Genomic DNA, 18,027 nt, shown 5'->3' on the forward strand with positions numbered 1-18,027 from the left:
TTGGCAGGCAGATTCTCAACCACTGCGCCACCATGGAAGCCCTCACAGAATTTTTTGACAAATTTTTGTTTCATAATTAAAATAGGTACATCAAAATCCTCTTAAGATTCACAGTGTAGACCTTCAAAAAAAAGAGTTAAAGTAATACTGAGTCCTAACTTGAAAGAGCTGTGAGAGTATTCATCTCACTACTTCTTACCCCAGAATATAATGAAAACACTTTACTTTTTCTATACCAGGTAGAGAGTACCATACTAGAAGGACCTGAGTTTATCCTATACAATTTCCAGTTCATATCATCCCTGAGACAGAGGAGAAACTGGTTTTTCAAGCTACCAGTTAACATGGTGACAAAAATATAGCCACAAGACATTAATTACTTTTTCTACTTAAACATATGCATAAGAATATATGCATAGCTTTTTTTCCCTAAAAACACCAAATGGCGAATGACACTGGTGCTGCGGGAGGGCCCGGAGGCCCCGGAGGCCCCGGAGGCCCCAGGGGCCCTGGCATGGGAGGCCGTGGTGGCTTCCGCGGAGGCTTCAGCAGCGGCATCCGGGGCCAGGGCCGGGGTCGCGGTCGGGGCCGGGGCCGAGGCCGCGGAGCTCGCGGAGGCAAGGCCGAGGACAAGGAGTGGCTCCCTGTCACCAAGCTGGGCCGCTTGGTCAAGGACATGAAGATCAAGTCCCTGGAGGAGATCTATCTCTTTTCTTTGCCCATCAAGGAATCTGAGATCATTGACTTTTTCTTGGGGGCATCTCTCAAGGACGAGGTTTTGAAGATTATGCCTGTGCAAAAGCAGACCCGTGCTGGCCAGCGGACCAGGTTCAAGGCGTTTGTCGCTATCGGGGATTACAACGGACATGTTGGTTTGGGTGTGAAGTGCTCTAAGGAGGTAGCCACTGCCATCCGTGGGGCCATCATTCTGGCCAAGCTCTCCATCGTCCCCATGCGACGAGGCTACTGGGGGAACAAGATTGGCAAGCCCCATACTGTCCCTTGCAAGGTGACTGGCCGCTGTGGCTCTGTGCTGGTGCGCCTCATCCCTGCCCCCAGGGGCACTGGCATCGTCTCAGCCCCTGTGCCCAAGAAACTACTGATGATGGCCGGAATTGACGACTGCTATACCTCTGCCAGGGGCTGCACTGCAACACTGGGCAACTTCGCCAAGGCCACTTTTGATGCCATTTCCAAGACCTACAGTTATCTCATTCCTGATCTCTGGAAAGAGACGGTGTTCACCAAGTCTCCGTATCAGGAATTCACTGACCATCTTGTGAAGACCCACACCAGAGTTTCCGTGCAGAGGACACAGGCTCCAGCTGTAGCCACCCCATAGTTTTCTATAAGAAAAATAAAGTGATTGAAGCTAAAAAAAAAAAAAAAAAAAAAGAATATATGCATAAAAAGTTCAAAGCACTTATTTTTTCAACAAAAGATAAGTGTATCCTTCTTTTACAATGGACTCCTGGAAGGACTTGTTCAAAGTTCTGCAGCCTTCTGGATGTGAGTCATAAAATCAAAGAGCAATGAAACTGGAGGATGGGGGAGATAAAATGAATAAAGAGACAGTTTGATATGTCAGGAGAGTCTATATCTTAGGTAGTGTGTCATATTTTCTTCATTAAAAATGAAGAAAAAGAAAAATGAGAAAATTGCCATGAAAATCAATTTGTTAACTTGAGCAGTAAAGAAATGCAATTATATAAAACATAAGAGGAGATATCCACTTATAAATATATATTTCAAAGTTTTATTTAATATGTTATTTATAAAAGCTAACTGGTCTTAAAAAAAGTAAGCTAGGGCAAATAATTCACAACTATTCAACATGTGCCCCTAAATAATAGTTAACACAGAAGGCTTAGTATATGCTAGGAAGTTTGTGTATGTTTTACATTATATATATTAATGTATTAATCCTCTAACAACTCTATGAGGTAGGTACTATGATTATCCCCTTGTTAAAGATAAGAAAACTGAAGGTGTGAAAATTCAGGTTACTTGCCAAAGATCACACAAGCCAGTGAGCAGTAGAGTTTGGGTTCAAATTCAGGGAGTTATAGTGTTAGCTTTGTTTAGTTTGTGTAATAAGTAACACATTCTCTTTGTTTAAACAAGTAAACAGAAATCAACTAAATGAAAAAGCTACTCAGAAACAAACAAACAAAACGCTTCAGAAGTGTATAAAATGAAACACAGAACACGTCTCCATCCCAGGCTGTAAACATAAACAGTTTTGAGACTTAAGTATATAGAGTTTATACATATGTATACACACACTTTCACAAAAACGAGATACATTTATACCATGTATATCATTCTTTCTTAATATCCAACGTACATGTTTCTGCGTCTTTAAAACATATCTTTCTATGTACCATTACAAATAATAGAACAATTACTATTGTTATGCACATAAACGTTTTTACATGTGCTGAATTTCTCTGGAACAAATTCCTAGGAGTAGGATTCGTGGATCCAAGTGTATGTGCTTTAGGAAATATTGACAGATAATGATAAATTAGCCTCCAAAATGAGAATTAATTAATTAATTACCACCTTGAATGTAATGTTAAAATCAGATCATCCTTTAAAATCATTATTTTGAAAAAGATTTTTGTTTGCACACACCATTGTTTTGATTCTTATATTAACAATCATCTGTGATCTCTGCCCAACTCACTGAACTGTATAATTAGTTCTACTCTTCTCAGTTTGGTTTTCTTAGATTTTTTTCCAGGTAGGCAAACCAGTCATTCACAGATAAATAATCTTGTCTCTATTTGCCCACAAAATCTATTTTGCTCCCTTGTCTAATTTTGGAATGGTTGGTGGTACCAGAGCAGGGATAAATAATGTCACCCCTTCTTCTGACTTGAGTAGGAATGTCTGTCCTCCAACACATGTGTTTGGTCAGAGTTTCTGCTAAGGTATTCTTTATCAACCAAAGCAGATTTATTTCACTTCCTACCTTACTGAGTACTTTTATTCACTTTAGGTGTTCAATTTTACATATATTGGTATGAGTACAGTTTTCTCCTGTGTAATTTTCAGAAGTCTTTCTCCATGGCCCTGTCTCTATTTTCAGCAGTCTTTTCTACTTTGTTTCTTTTAATGCTGCTTTCTACAATGATTTGATTAGTTCCCATTTCATTAGTAAATTTTGCAGCACATTTTCATCTTCTTTTTTGTCTTCTTGCCACTTCTTTGACTTCTTTTTTCTACAGTATATGGTTTCTTCAACTAATATGAGAATATAGATTTGTATGTGTCTGAAGTTTTCTTTCGTTTCCTCAAGTGATTCTTCTCTCTTATTTTCCTTATCTACAAGTTTCTTGTTATGTTTCTCTCTCTCTCTCTCTCTCTTTTTCTTTCTAGTATCAAACCATAGATCCCAACATGATTCCTTCCTGCATGTTTCTTTTCTTTGAATGTGGATTGTTTTTCCTGGGCAATTGGTTGACTCAAGAACAAAGTAGGGGCAGTTTAGGGGAGGAGTTGTCCGCCATTAACTCTAATTTGGATTTCTGGTTTTTAAATACTTTCGTCGTATCACACCTTCTCTCCTGGGGGCAACACCATTCCTCAGTTTCTAGCATTCTTCAGTTTGGGGTGAGCAGGAAGTGAGAGTGGCCTCTTGTGTCACAAATCCTTCAGTGATTCAGTGTTGCTTTATCTCTGATTACCTGACTTGATTAGCACATGCAAAGGTCATTACTGCTGCTCTTCTCTGTCACTTATCTCCTTGCACTTTTAGGCATTTTTTTTCCTGGGAAAGGCATCTAGTTCAGAGTAAATCTGGTTGGCAAGCCCATACATTTCCCCCTCCATCCCTACCCTCCCATTCTACTCTGCAATGGCATCCCCATAACTAGGTCTTCTTTTCTTATGGACTACCCATCCATGAAAGTCATCACTCATTTGTAGGATCTTTCAGGCTACTTTCACTTACTTTTAAGGAAAATGCAGATCTATACCAGCTAGTCTTAGTATGAGATATTTCCTTGATTCCACATTTCCACATCTACTTGGGTATCATATGAAGCTTGCCCTTTAAATGTGAGATGAAAGTTAGATATTAATGGTATATGGTATCTCTTCAGCCATCCAACATCTCAGGGGAGAGGGGAGTAACCTGGGCTATACATAACCACAGTGAGCGATCTGAGATACCCTGTACTTTCTCTTTGAAGGTGTTGAATCCTTTGCTTTAAGGGTCAGCTCTGCTAGATTGGATACCTTTTAGAACCCCTACTAGGGGAACTCTTGAAATCTGAGGGTCAGCAGGCCATTTTGGTAAGAAATTGGGTTAGAATGGCAGCTAACATGTCTTCAATTGATGGATTAACAGCAACTTTATTCTGCTTATTTCTCTGCACAGTTGTGTTCTAAAGTTAAAACACTTGAAAGACTCCCAGATGACCCTTTCAGGCCTTACTTTCTCTGGGATGTGAGACCCAGAAAAAAATACTACTGTGTGGCGATAGCACATATTCTCCAGTCTTAATTGTACTTGTGATTCATGCTGAGGTAATGGAAGCCTAGTATCTTTCCCACCAACCACCAGCCCCCATGTAGCCTTTCCTGATGTTTCTAATTTCCAGAATAAAGGTAAAATCCTACATGTTTTAGAATGAAGTGAAAACTGGTTAATGGTAAAGGAATAAGAATTAAACTGGCATCAGTCTTCTTATTCATGATACTAAATGCTTGAAGGTAAAGGAGAAATGCCTACAAAGTTCTAAGAGTAAAGGATTGTGAACTTTCCTGATCAAGGGTAAGAGAAAAAAAAAACATAAAAGCATTTTCTGATAAGGATTCAAACATTACACTCCCCATGAACCCTTTATGAACAGGATTTAAGAAAATTTACCTCCAAGTGTTTCTCTTAGAAAAGTACTAGAGAATGGGCTCATGCAAAAATAGGTAGAGGTCAAGAAAGAAGAAATAGTAAATCTGACACAGTAGATTAGGACAAGAGTTCTAAAATGACAGTGTGCAGTGAGCTTTGGGGACAGAAGTGTGGAGGACTCTGAGATGCTTGACTGAGGTCTCCAGAAAAGAGAGAGAAGAGATGAGGAGGGGAGGGGAGAGGAGGGGAGGGGAGATGATGGGCATGTAGAAAAAAACTTAAGAATGTGTATTTAATTGGAGCAATATTTTTTCTTTTGCCATTCAAGAATTTTTCCCTGGCCCCTAGGAGTTAACTATCTCCTACCAATGGTTAGAATTCTTTTAGAGAAAGACTGCAGAGAGAGAGAGAGAATAGAGCAATACTTAGTTCATGGCATGCAAAATAGGATTATGCAGCAAAAAAATAATCGTGCAAGGCCAGCTTCCATTCACTTTCACGTGACCAAGTGCCAGCCTTAGTCACCTGGAATATAAAGGTTTCTGTGAGACAGGACTCCAGGAGGAGAGAGGGAATGGTGAGAGGTAGACAGGAAGGAAAAGAACTGAGCGGTCAAGATGACTGTGTCATTATTTCTCTCTCAAAGAGAGGATGTGTGAGAGGTGTGGTGGCAACGTCAAGAGCAGAGCCAGCCTTCATCCTTGTTCAGAATCCTGGACAAGATTATCCCCTGGGCTGTCCCCACACAGACCCAAGACGTGGCCACTCTGATTTGCTAGGACAGTCTGCTCAGGCAGAGATGAAACTGGGTGTGTTTATCCAAACAAATGAAGAGTCCTGAAAGGGAACAGTTAAATTTATTGGATCAAACTTAGCTTTATTTTTTTTTTTTTTTTTACCAATAGAGGGTTGGAGGTATTTTGGGGATTTATTTATTTATTTTAAGAATTTATTTATTTGGCCACGCCACGAGGCATGTGGGATCTTAGTTCCCTGACCAGGGATCAAACCCATGCCCCTTGCAGTGGAAGCGTAGAGTCTTAACCACTGGACCCCCAGGGAAGTCCCAGTTGAATCAAACTTAGCTTTAAACGAAAGTGGACATGTTATTAGTTTCTTTCCATTCACCTAGAAGGATAGCCTGAATGGTTATATTTAAAATAATGAAATTATTATCCTCCCCTATATTTGAGTTACAATATTGAAGTTTTACAACCTCCTTCTTGCTGCACACAGATCCTTTAGTTTCCAAGACGGGCTCCCACATGTGGTTAAAAAATATTAGTTCCCTTCCCCTTTTCCCATCTCAGTTAATTTTATTTTTTCTTTAACCCTCCTCCTGCATATACAGCATGATAAAATAGAATCGGTACAACTGTACCATTGTTCAAATGGAAAGGAAATCTGAATTCTCCAAAGAGATTTGGTAAGCATTTACAAAAAGTGTATGAAATCTCAACACTGACAAATATTTCACATGCTGTCCTCTTTTCAGTCAGGAGGCTGTGTTTCTACCCACGTGCTCCTGCTCCAAAACAAAGGACAGTGTTCTTCCTAAAATCTGGTAAAACAGAGTTCAAGTGTATCACAGTAAGCAATGATCTCATTATGTATATTGCACATGTGTAGAAAAGCACCAGATATTTCCATCTGTCCATCTTTATCTGTAGCAAATTGATTTCACAACTTTTCCAGATGTTAAATGCCAAGCCCCGTATAAAAGTGTTTGCCAATCACTGCTAAGGCTGAAAATGTATCTTTCCAAACAGCGGGGGAATGTGGAGTCCAAAAATCCCAGAGAGGAAAAAGAAACCCGTGGTAAGTAGAAAAGGGACTTTCACATCTCCGTTCATCAGACAGTTGGGGGACTCCCGTCTGCCACACACCCTGCTCTTTGCTCAGTGGACACTCAAGATTAAATGCAAAACGTACGTGGTCCCTGCCCTCAGGAGCTTCAAATCCAAGCAGGGACATAGGAGGACCAGCATACCAAGTGAAGGTGCAGGGGGGTAAGAAGACAATCCAGCAGAGTCAAGTTCCTCTGAGCCATATTGGTTAGGCAATAGGCGTTCTGATTCATTAAATCATCTGATTATTCTACATGAATAAACAATTTTCAGAGTCAGAATTTGAAACGTACACTTAACAATGAACTAAGGAGCAAAAGGCTTTACTGAGTTTCCAGGCATCATTTCAGGAGTCATGGTCATTCTGAACACCCGGTTTGCACTTGACACCGCGGCCTCTTTCCTTTCTCAGTACTGCGTTCCTGGTTCTCCCAGGACCTCTCTGTTCTTGGCTCCTTAGAAAGGCTCCCTTCCCCTTCCCGTGCCTCACGTGGGCCCTCCAAGGCTTGGCTTTTCCCCACACCCTTCTTTCCACACTCTCTCCGTGAACACTCACATGCCTCCGGGCTCCAGCTCTGCTCAGTCTTGGGATGGCTGCCAAATCCACATCTTCGCCTGACCTATCACCTTCATTCAGTTTCCCGTCTCCAGGCCCATCCTGGCTGTTTCCCTGCACAGCAATCTATACAGTTATCCCACCATCACTTGCAACTCAGCTCTTCCAAAAGTGAGCTCACTCGTTTTACATCTGACACTGGCTTCCTTTCCAACTGTCTGCTGTCCTAGCACCAACATGTTCTGTTTTTCAATAGAACCCATTCTGGCCATCCTCCTGGGTCCCCACTCACGAGGGACTGGGAAGAAATTCGTAAATCCACTTTCATTTACAGTTACATTCTTATCCCATAACTTTAACAATTACCTTTCAGTTTCTTAGTTTCTTTGTTTCTTCAACAGTAAAAACGGAGGCAGCGACAGATGACAGCAGGGCCAGAAGCAGGATCTAAAAAGATAACATATACAAAAGTGTTTCGAAAAGTAGAAAATGCCACGCAAGAATAAGATATCAGCCGGGGGCTCATAAATGTTAAAATATTTTTCACGTAGGAGGCTATTGTCATATACAAGTATGATCAAGAGAATCCACAGCCTTAATATATAGAGTATGCTGTGCTGAACAGCAAATCAAACTTGTGCAGCTCAGTGCCCAGGAAAGTGTGGATAGTATTTTATTTTTGGAGGAGTGAAATGTAGGTTTAAGAGAAAAACAGAATCATCTCTTAGAAACCTTCATGGAAGACATACAGATATAGATGCACATATTTTGCTATGTATCACATTTACATATGACTATAAAAGTATATATCCACGTGCCAAAATTGCCTCCTGTTTCTCCTGCTCCAGCTATCGTTCTCTTGTGGTTTTATCAACTGTGGACTACAATTGCTCCAGGATTAAACCCTCAGGCACGTACTGTACAACCTGGGGTTGGAATTAGAGAAAGTGCCCATTCACTGGGGGCTGGGCCTAGTGCTGGGTACCATCTCCTAGCCTCCCCGGCTGCTGCCCAGACACGCTGTGCAAACACTGTGTGAGAGGAACTAGGTCCTCCACACCTTCACACATGCAGGCTCTGATTAGCTCATCAACTCTTCTGCCTGTGACTCGTGCCAACACCACAACCATCACATTCTTTAGAAAACACAGGATATTCAAGTACTTATCACAAACTAGATGTTTTGGGTCAGGGGTGGGAACCAGCTATGGCTCTCAACTGAATTTCATCTGGCCTGGGGGGGTAAAGTAGCAAGAAGTTGCAAAAACGGTTAACATTTGTATTCTCTGGCAGAGATGTGAGAGGCCACAAAAAGTGTGTCTGTTTCTTCTGGGTCAGTAGTTTTCTCCGTGGTTTTTCACTCCACTCCTATTTCTAGGAGTTTGTCTTGTGCCGATCCAGAGCTCAACCTGCAGGTTTGTGTGTGTCCATGTCCTGTAGTTTTCATTACTTTGAGAGGGAACAAGAATACTGTAGAACTCTCACCTGGGAACAGTCTAGAAATGGGATAGAGTATGATTTAAATGGGTATGGCTCATTTCCTGTTTTTATTGAAAAGGCATGGAGTGCTCTGATTTTTTAAACTCCATGTGTCCAGTGCCTCTGTTTCCGAGTCTTGCCACCTCCAGGCTTCCTGGGCTGAGCGCTTGCACCCTCACCCACTCACACCTTGAACCTGCACCTTGATTCACAGCAGTCCGATTTCTGTCCCTAACACTCTGCTGAAACTGCTACATCCTTTCCAATCTTTAAACTGCCAGAGCCAGGAGCCTCTTTTTAGTCTTCATTTTCCTTATTTTCTTCGGATCACATTCTTGAAATTCTCTCCCGCAATACTACTCCTTCCTGAGTCCCTTTCTCCTCTGATAACTTCTCAGTTGCCTTTCTTCTGCCCTTTCAACTGAATTTCTCAGATTTTTGTGCTTAGCGAATTTTTCTTCTCCTTTTACAGTTTATGTTTGAGCCAGTGCATCCATTCACTCAAATTTAACTAAAACCGGCTCTATAGATGTCAGGCTCCTAAGTTCCATTGCTAACCTTGACCTAAGCTTTCGACCAATTGTCAAAGAACATCTGTGGATTTGTCATCTCAGAGGCTTACTGGTTACAAGGAAACGCCCCCCTGTGTTGTGTAGGTTCCTCTTAGCACGTGACCTTTAAAACTTGCCTTTGGCCACCTGACTCATGGAGAGGCCTCAGACATCCTAATTAAGTGTTGGTATACAGTGCTTTGACCTTATCTTGTTATCCTTAAAGGAGCTTTAGAGTCACGTATTTCAAGAACTGAACTATGTAACCTGAACTCTGTAGATCCCTATCTAAAAATGAGAACAAAGGACAGGATAAACTCTCAGGACAGACTCTTTTCTGTTCTTAAAAACAGACAAACAAAAAACCCTAATTTTTATTTTGCATACGGAAGTTACAAGCCTTGTATAAATTGCTTTAAGTACTGTTTGTTTAATTTCAATCCTTTACAAATGCACAGTGCAGAAGTGAAAGTGAGAACTGTGTGACTATAAAACTGTGAAAATTGTTTTCATGCGTGGATTATGGGCACATCCTCATTAATAAGAGTCCAAATGGCTACCCTTCTTTTTAGCATGTACCTTATATTAGCTATTAAGGAAATACTGTTCTACTAAGGGTGTGTTTTAAGTATATCTAAAAGACAGCAGTATAGCTGTGAATAATACTAACAACAATGACCATTTACACAGTGTTTATTATGTGCCAGGCACTGTGATAAGAATTTTTCATGCTTATTTGAGCCTCACAAAAACTCTGTAAGGTGGATTATATTATTAGCCCTACTGTATATATGAGAAAATTAAAGTTCTGAGAGTTTAAGTAATCTGCCCAAAGTCACTCAAAACACTGTTAATTCCTGTTCATAAGACCAATATAAAATACTTAGAAAATATATTACACATTTTCTGTTTGTTAATATTTATATCTAGTTTTTTTTCCACCAAAACATATAGTTGTGCATATATTTGCAGAAGGGAAAGAAAGGAAGAAAAGGATCCATTAAATCTCATTTATTTCTAACAAACTAATCAATGGAAAATGTTCTGTATGTACATGATAAGGATAATTTTAAATGATTACATTGTAATGTTCAATTTAGTTTTAATAGTATAATTAAAATATATCTCAATATGATTGAAAATTTTAACTAAATTATATTATATAATTTTGATTTGGCCCTGGAAAGCTGGGCTATTAGGTACTCAAGAGTCAACAATCACTGAACTATGTATTAAATAATTCTGTGACCATATAAATTACAAACAAAAGATACCTAAATAAGATTAAGTATATGGACATGTTTACTAAGTAAGACTAACTTTTTAACTTATTTTTTATCGTGAAATATATCATACATATAAAAGAGGGCATATGATATTTATGTATGAGGTAAAGAATAACTCATTCACTTAGTAAACAAATAGAAGCTTATTATAGGGACCTCCAGATTCAGCGCTGAAATGTAAAGAGTTTGGAAGATGTCACTCCCAATGTTACAATAAGAAAAAGCTATTCAACTGAGAATTAATGACTTTTCTTGGACCCATCAAATTAGGTTGCAGCACAGTCACCCTGAAATCTAGAGTACAAGTGAATTCAGACAATAGTCAAGATCTGCTTACCTACACCAGAAGCCCCAAGAGCCATAAACTAATAAGAACACTTATATGGTAATTTTGATGAACTGCTGGAAGCTGAGTGTGGAGTAGCAGGAGAGTGAGAAACTCCTGGGCCCCTGCACTTTTGTGGGCTTTACCTACAGGAACCAGGTTGTCATGGTGAAGAGCTGAGAAAGATTCCCTAGAGGCTCTGGCATGAGGGGAGGGGTAATAATTGTGAAATAGGCCCAGAGCCTTTTCCATAACAAAGGCCTCCTCTCCAGGGAAAAATACTTTGACAGAGCTTGATTAAAAACTGGAAGAAGAGCTAGCCTTCCCGTCTCATCTAAGGGGAAAAGGAATGAACACAGTCAACAGGGGTCAGAGCTTCAAGGAAATAGATTAGGAACACTGCACCAGGGAAGGGAGGATGGGGCAAGGGAAAATAAAAAGCTGTACCACGGGAGAAGGTCACAGCCCAAGATACAGACCCACTAAAATACTGAGATTTAATCATAAAACTTTACAATGTTCTCCCTCACCCATACCACCACACCAGCAGGGCTGCAGATAATAAGAGTGGATTATAGCTGAAAGAGCCACAAGACACACAAACTCTTTCTGAGAAGTACTTGGACAAGCCACCCCAAAAAAGAGGGGAGACAAACATGGGAGCTATAGGAATTTGATGCCTCTGGTACCAATAGCTAGAGCAGTCATTAAATACAGCCCAAACTCCTAGCCATATTAACATAAATCCTCACATTAAAGGTCTGTTTACCTCAGTTCCTATTACCTGATGCATCATGTCTGGCTTTCAACAATAATTATGACATGCTAAAATAAGGCAAGAAGGGCTTCCCTGGTGGCGCAGTGGTTGAGAATCTGCCTGTGAATGCAGGGGACACGGGTTCGAGCCCTGGTCTGGGAAGATCCCACATGCCACGGAACAACTAGGCCCGTGAGTCACAATTACTGAGCCTGCACGTCTGGAGCCTGTGCTCCGCAACAAGAGAGGCCGCGATAATGAGAGGCCTGCGCACCGCGATGAAGAGTGGCCCCCACTTGCCACAACTAGAGAAAGCCCTCGCACAGAAACGAAGACCCAACACAGCCATAAACAAACAAATAAATAAATAATTAATTAATTTTTTTAAAAAAATTTTAAAAAATAAAAATAAAATAAAATAAGGCAAGAAAAACAATCTGAAGAGAAAAATCAAGCATCAGAACAAGACTCAGATATGTCAAAGATTTTGGAATTGTCCATGTGGGAATTTAAAATAACTCTGATTAACATGTAAGGGTCCTAATGTAAAAGGCAGACAACAGGCAAGAACAGATGGGTAATGTAAGCAGAGAGATGGAAATGCTAAGAAAGAATCAAAAGTAAATACTAGAAGTCAAAAACACTATAAAAGAAATGAAAAATGCCATTGATGGACTCGTCAGTAGACTGGGTATGGCTGATAAAACAATCAGTGAACTTGAAGGTATGTCAGTAGAAACTTTGTAACCTGACATGAAGAGAGAAAAAAGAATGAAAGCAATGGAACAGAATACCCAAGAACTGTAGGACAATTACAAAAGGTGTAACATGCACATAATTGGAATACCAGAAGGAGAAGAAAGAGAGAAAGGAGCAGAAGAAATATTTAACAATGACTGAGAATTTCTCTAAATTAATGAGAAACACCAACTTACAGAGCTAGGAAGCTCAGAGAACACCAAGCAAGATAAATAACAAAAACCATCATGTAAAGATATCATATACAAACTGAAGAAAACCAAAGAGAAAGAGAAAATCTTTCTTTTAGATGAGATGAAAAAAACACTCTCCTTATAAAGGAACAAAAATAAGAATTACATTATACTTCTCTTTGGAAGCTATGCAAACAGTAAGAGAGTGGAATGAAATATTTAAAAGGTTGAAACAAATAAGCAAACAAAAAAAAAACAGCAACCTAGAATTCTAGGTCCAGTAAAGTTATCCTTAAAAATGAAGGAGAAATTTTTTCAGACAAACAAAATCTGAAGGAATTCATCACCTACAGATCTGCCTGGCAAACCATGTTAGAAGTTGTTCAGAAACTGGTAAAATGATATAGGTCAGAAATTCAGATCTACGTAAAGAGATGAACAATGTCAGAGAAGGAATAAATGAAGGTAAAATAAAATATTTTGCTTTTCTTATATTAATTGATCTAAAAGAATAAATGTTTGAAGTCAAAATAGTACCAATGTATTGAGTGATTATAGCATAAGTTTCAGTGAAATGAATGGCATTGTTACAAGGACTGGAAGGGAAGAATCGGGAACTTTGTTGTAAGGTACCTGAACTCTACATGAAGCAGTACAGTGTTATTTAAAGGTAAACTTAGCTTTAAAATGTATATTGTAAATCTAGGCAACAACTGGAAAAAAATGTTAAAGATGTATAATTGATGTGCTAAAAGAGTAGATAGAATAGAATCTGTAAAATACTCAAAACCAGAGAAGGCAGGAAAATAGATGAAAAAAAGAAAAAAGAATAAGGATAACAAAGAGAAAAAAACAGTAACAAATATGGTAGATATTAATCCAACTATATCGATAGTCACATTAAATGTGAATGGTCTAAATATACCAATGAATAGACAGAGGTTCTCACAGTGGATATCAAAACAAGTCCCAAGTATAAGTCATCTACAATAAATCCATTTGGGTTTAAAGATTCAGATAGTTAAAAGAAAAGGGATGGAGAAAGATATACCACGGTAACACTAGTTAAAAGAAAACTGGAGTGGCTGAATTAATTTCAGACAGGAAGTCTCTAGAACAAGGAAGATTATCAGGGATTACATAATTATGAAAGGGTTACTTCTCCAAGAAGACATGATAAAGATACTTTGTACTAAACAAAGTGAAAATGCAGCAACATATCAAAATATGTGAAATGTTACAAAAGTAGTGTTTAGAGGGAAATTAATAGAGTTAAGTGCATGTATTAGAAAAAGAAGAAAGATTTAAAATTAGTACCATAAGCTTCCACCTTAAGTAATTAGAGAAAGAGCAATTAAAGCTTAAAGCAAACAGAAGAAAATAATATATATTAGAACAGAAATCAGTGAAATTAAAACCAGAAAACAATAGAGAAAACTGGTCAACCAGAATCTGGTTCTTTGACAAGACCAATAAAACTGATAAGCCTCTAGATGGGTAAATCAAGAAAAAAGGAGAAGACACAAATCAGCAACATCAGAAATGAAAGAGGGTCAATCACGACTGATTCCATGGACATTAGAAGAATAATAAAGGAATACTCTGAACAACTGTATGCCCACAAATTTGATAATGTAGATGAAATGGACCAATTTCTTGAAAGACATAAACAAAATTCACTTAAGGAGAAAAATATAACCTGAGTAACCTAATATCTACTTAAGAAGTTGAATTAATTAAAAAAAAAAAACTCTCAAAAGGTAAAGCATCAGGTTCATATTGTTTCAACTGTAAATTCTACCACACATTTAAGGGAGGAATTATGCCAATTTTCCACTATCTGTTCCAGAAAATAGAATCAGAGGGAAAATTTCTTCTTTTTACGATTCCAGCGTTACCCTAACACCAAACCCAGATAAAGACATTACGAGAAAGGAAAACAATTGACCAATATTTCTTATTAACATAGACATAAGAATCCTGAACAAAATATTAGGAAATCAAATCCAACAATGTATAAAAAGAATTATATGTCATGACCAAGTGGGTTTTATTCTAGGTATGTAAGCCTGTTTAACATTTAGAAATTAGTCAGTGTAATCCACCATATCATAGGCTGAAGAAGAAAAAGTATAGCATCACATAAATTATTTAAAGTGTATTGAAAAAAAAAAAAAAGAAAAGCAGGGGAATTCCCTGGCCGTCCAGTGGTTAGGACTTGGTACTTTCACTGCAGTGGCCCGGGTTCAATCCCTGGTCAGGGAAGTAAGATCCCACAAGCTGTGTGACATGGCCAAAAATAAATAAATAATAAAATGTAAAATAAGATAAAATAAAATGTATGAAACAAGCTCACTGAAGTGGGTGGGAGGGAAAGGCGCTGACCTAAATAACTCTAGAAATGAGTGGAATCTGTGAGAGTAAAGGCCAAAGAACTGTAAATAAGCACTGTGCTCTCATTAATAAAGTTGCATGGGAGTGTGGGTTAACAATTCTGACACCACTGTATGCATACACTAGAATTGAACAATTTAGTAAATGGATGGCAGATGCTTGGAGCTAGGCTTCTCACTGTCAGAGTGGGAGAAAAGGCTAGGGGTTTCCATGTAGCAATAGATTAGAGTAGGAGACATCAGTATGAACTAAAATTTAGCCTCATACTGATGTAGTTACATATAGGAATTTTTTAGATATGTGCATATAAAGCAGTTAGAGGACACACACATACTTCCTTTTTCAGTCAGGTGAGAGGGTCTAGAAACAAAGACCTCCCAGTAACAATGAGCGCACCAAGTGCCCAGATCTCCAGTGAAAAGAACTAGAGATCCTTGGAGAAATGGCTGATCCCAGGCCTGGGGAAGGAAACATATGAATTAAGCCTGGAGCATCTTATAGGGCAGGAAAATAGGAACAGCTCATAAAATATTTTTTTTAAAAAAAATGAGAACACTCACAGTAATGGGAGTATGTCCAAGGGGCACAGGAGCCAACTGAAAGAGCTTCGGGTGGCCAAAGCTGGAACGATTTGAGCCACAAAGTAAAGTAGTAGTAGATCACAATCCAAAGTATAAAAAGAAATATAAAAAATAACCCAAAGTATAAAATGATTCCACACTGATATAAATAAATGATTGAATCAATAAATAAGGGAGAAGAGAAAAATCTTTGCATTAGCATCCCAAATAACTTATGTAGATAACTCTGCCTTCAAGGAGGTGGTGCATAATTCTGCACTCCCTAAGTGGGAGCTGCACACAGTGACTTCCTTTCAAAGGAAAGAGGGGGAAATAACTTTACAGAGAAGTAACCTAACAAACACTGTCTCAGCCAGGTGATCAAGGCTAACATCAACAGAGACAAGTCATATTGAGAGTATATACCCTTGACATGATGATGTGGATGGTACTTTAGCTCTGTGATCTTCCTTCCTCAAACACATAACCCCAGTCTAATCATGAGAAAAACATCAGACAAATCCCAGTTGAGGGATATTCTAAAAAATGTCTGATGAGTACCCCTCAAAACTGTCAAAATCATCCAAAACAAGAAAGCTTGAGAAACTGTCACAGCCAAAAGGAGCCTAAGGAGACATGACAACTAGCTGTTATGTATCCTGCATAAGATCCTGGGGCATAAATAGGACATTATGTAAAACCTAAGGATTTCTTAGTAAAGTATAGAATTTAGTTAATAATAATGAATCTATATTGGCTTGTTAATAATAAGGGAAACTAGGTGTGGGATATATGAGAACTCTCTGTTCTATCGTCTCAATTTTTCTGGAAACTTAAATTATTTTGAAATAAAAAGTTTATTTAAAAAAATTATATGCGAGACACTTTTCCAGGTATGGGCAAGCATTGGATGGCAAATAGGCCTGGGCTCTGCCTTCATAGAGCTTTCTGTTTAGTGGGGAGACACCAAAAGTTGTGGGGGAAAAAACCACTTTGGGTGGTAAGATCTAGCATGACAGGGGCATTTACTTTAGCTAGGATTGTTTAAACAAAAGTTTAAATACTGCAGTAGGATTTAGTTAGGAAGATCTCTTTGAGACCTGAAAGATAAGAGTGAAGTGGTCATGCAAAGAGCAGAGGTGAAGGAGAGGCCATGTTTCCAGGTATAGGAAACAGCATGAGCAAATCTCATCATATAGGAGCCTTGAGGAATTGAAAAAATGGTCAGTGTCTTGGGTTGAGTTTTTGCAGAAGCCAGTCATGAGCAAGGATTTGAGTGCCAGAGCAAGGATTTGAGTGCCAGAACAAGGATTTGAGTGCAAGTAGTTCATTAGGGGGAGGGAAGGTGGTCCCAAGAAGCATTGGTTGGAGAGTAGGAAAGTAAATTAGGGAAGATGTGGTTATCAAGCAGATATAATGGGCAACTAGGGCTCATCCACTTTGGGGAACTCTAGGAGACAGTGTAGAATATGCCTTGCTTATCCCACCTGTGGGAAGAAGCTGGGGTCTTTATCAACCAGCTCCCATCAGGAACTGGCTGTAAGCTGCTCCTCAGGGGTAACTACCTGTAACTGGAATACCTGTATGGCAACTGGAAGCCATAAAGGTCAATACACATGGAAACAATGAGTGCCAAATGTGTATGGGAGGAACACCCACAGGGTCTTTAGATATAGCCAGTGTATCTAAAGAATAGGTAGCAACAGGGAAAGTGGCACTGGATAAGGTTGGAGAGGTAAGCAAGGGGCCATTTATGTAGCACCTGATGATAAGCAATTGCTGCGTTCTACCCCTGGCAATAACACAATACCATTTGTTGTAAGATCACTCTGGCTGTTGTACTGGGAATGGATTACTGAGAATGTGGACACAAGTTGAAACAGGCAGAACAGTTATGCTGCTGCCATAGCAGTCCAGGCAGTAGAAGCTTGGCTTCAGCATAGGTGGGGTAGTGGAAATGGAGAGAAGTGGACAGATATAAATTGCATTTTGCAGGTGGAGCTTTCAGGGGATGATGGAAAAGAAGGATTTAAAGATTTTAAGTTTGAGATGTCGCCACCAACTCAACAGGAGCTATCTAGTAGGCAGTCGGATGGGAGCCTGGAGCCAAGAGTAGAGATACGGTTTGAAAATATAAATTTGAAAGTCATCAGTATGCAAATGACATTCAATGCCAAAGAAATAGACGAGGTCAAATGAGAAGAGATGACAGAAGAGGACCCAGGGAGAGAAGGAACCAGTAAAGGCAGGTTAGTAAGGAGAGGCCAGTAACAAGAGAATTTTCACAGCATGGTATCCCAGGAGCCCAGTGAGGAAAGGGCTTCAGAAAAGACATAGTGGTCAACTGTGCCAAACATGTCTGTGAAGTCAACGAAGATAAGGACAGAAATGTGAAGAATGAATTTACAGCTTAGTGTTGTTGGAGACCTTGACAACAGCAGTTTTGGTTATGAGGAGAATGTAGTGACTGGAGTGGTTGAAG

General features: G+C 39.3%; 1 protein-coding gene across 1 annotated transcript; it reads left to right on the forward strand.

The window, feature by feature from the left end:
* The first annotated feature begins 442 nt into the window (after positions 1-442).
* LOC103017493 (40S ribosomal protein S2-like) lies at positions 443-1,371 on the forward strand. Its single transcript, XM_057555054.1, has one exon. It carries the CDS (start codon positions 443-445, stop codon positions 1,340-1,342), a length of 900 nt encoding a protein of 299 aa, XP_057411037.1. The 3' UTR covers positions 1,343-1,371.
* The last annotated feature ends 16,656 nt before the right edge of the window (positions 1,372-18,027 follow it).

Source organism: Balaenoptera acutorostrata, chromosome 10, assembly GCF_949987535.1.
Source record: "Balaenoptera acutorostrata chromosome 10, mBalAcu1.1, whole genome shotgun sequence".
NCBI classification, from domain to species: domain Eukaryota; kingdom Metazoa; phylum Chordata; class Mammalia; order Artiodactyla; family Balaenopteridae; genus Balaenoptera; species Balaenoptera acutorostrata.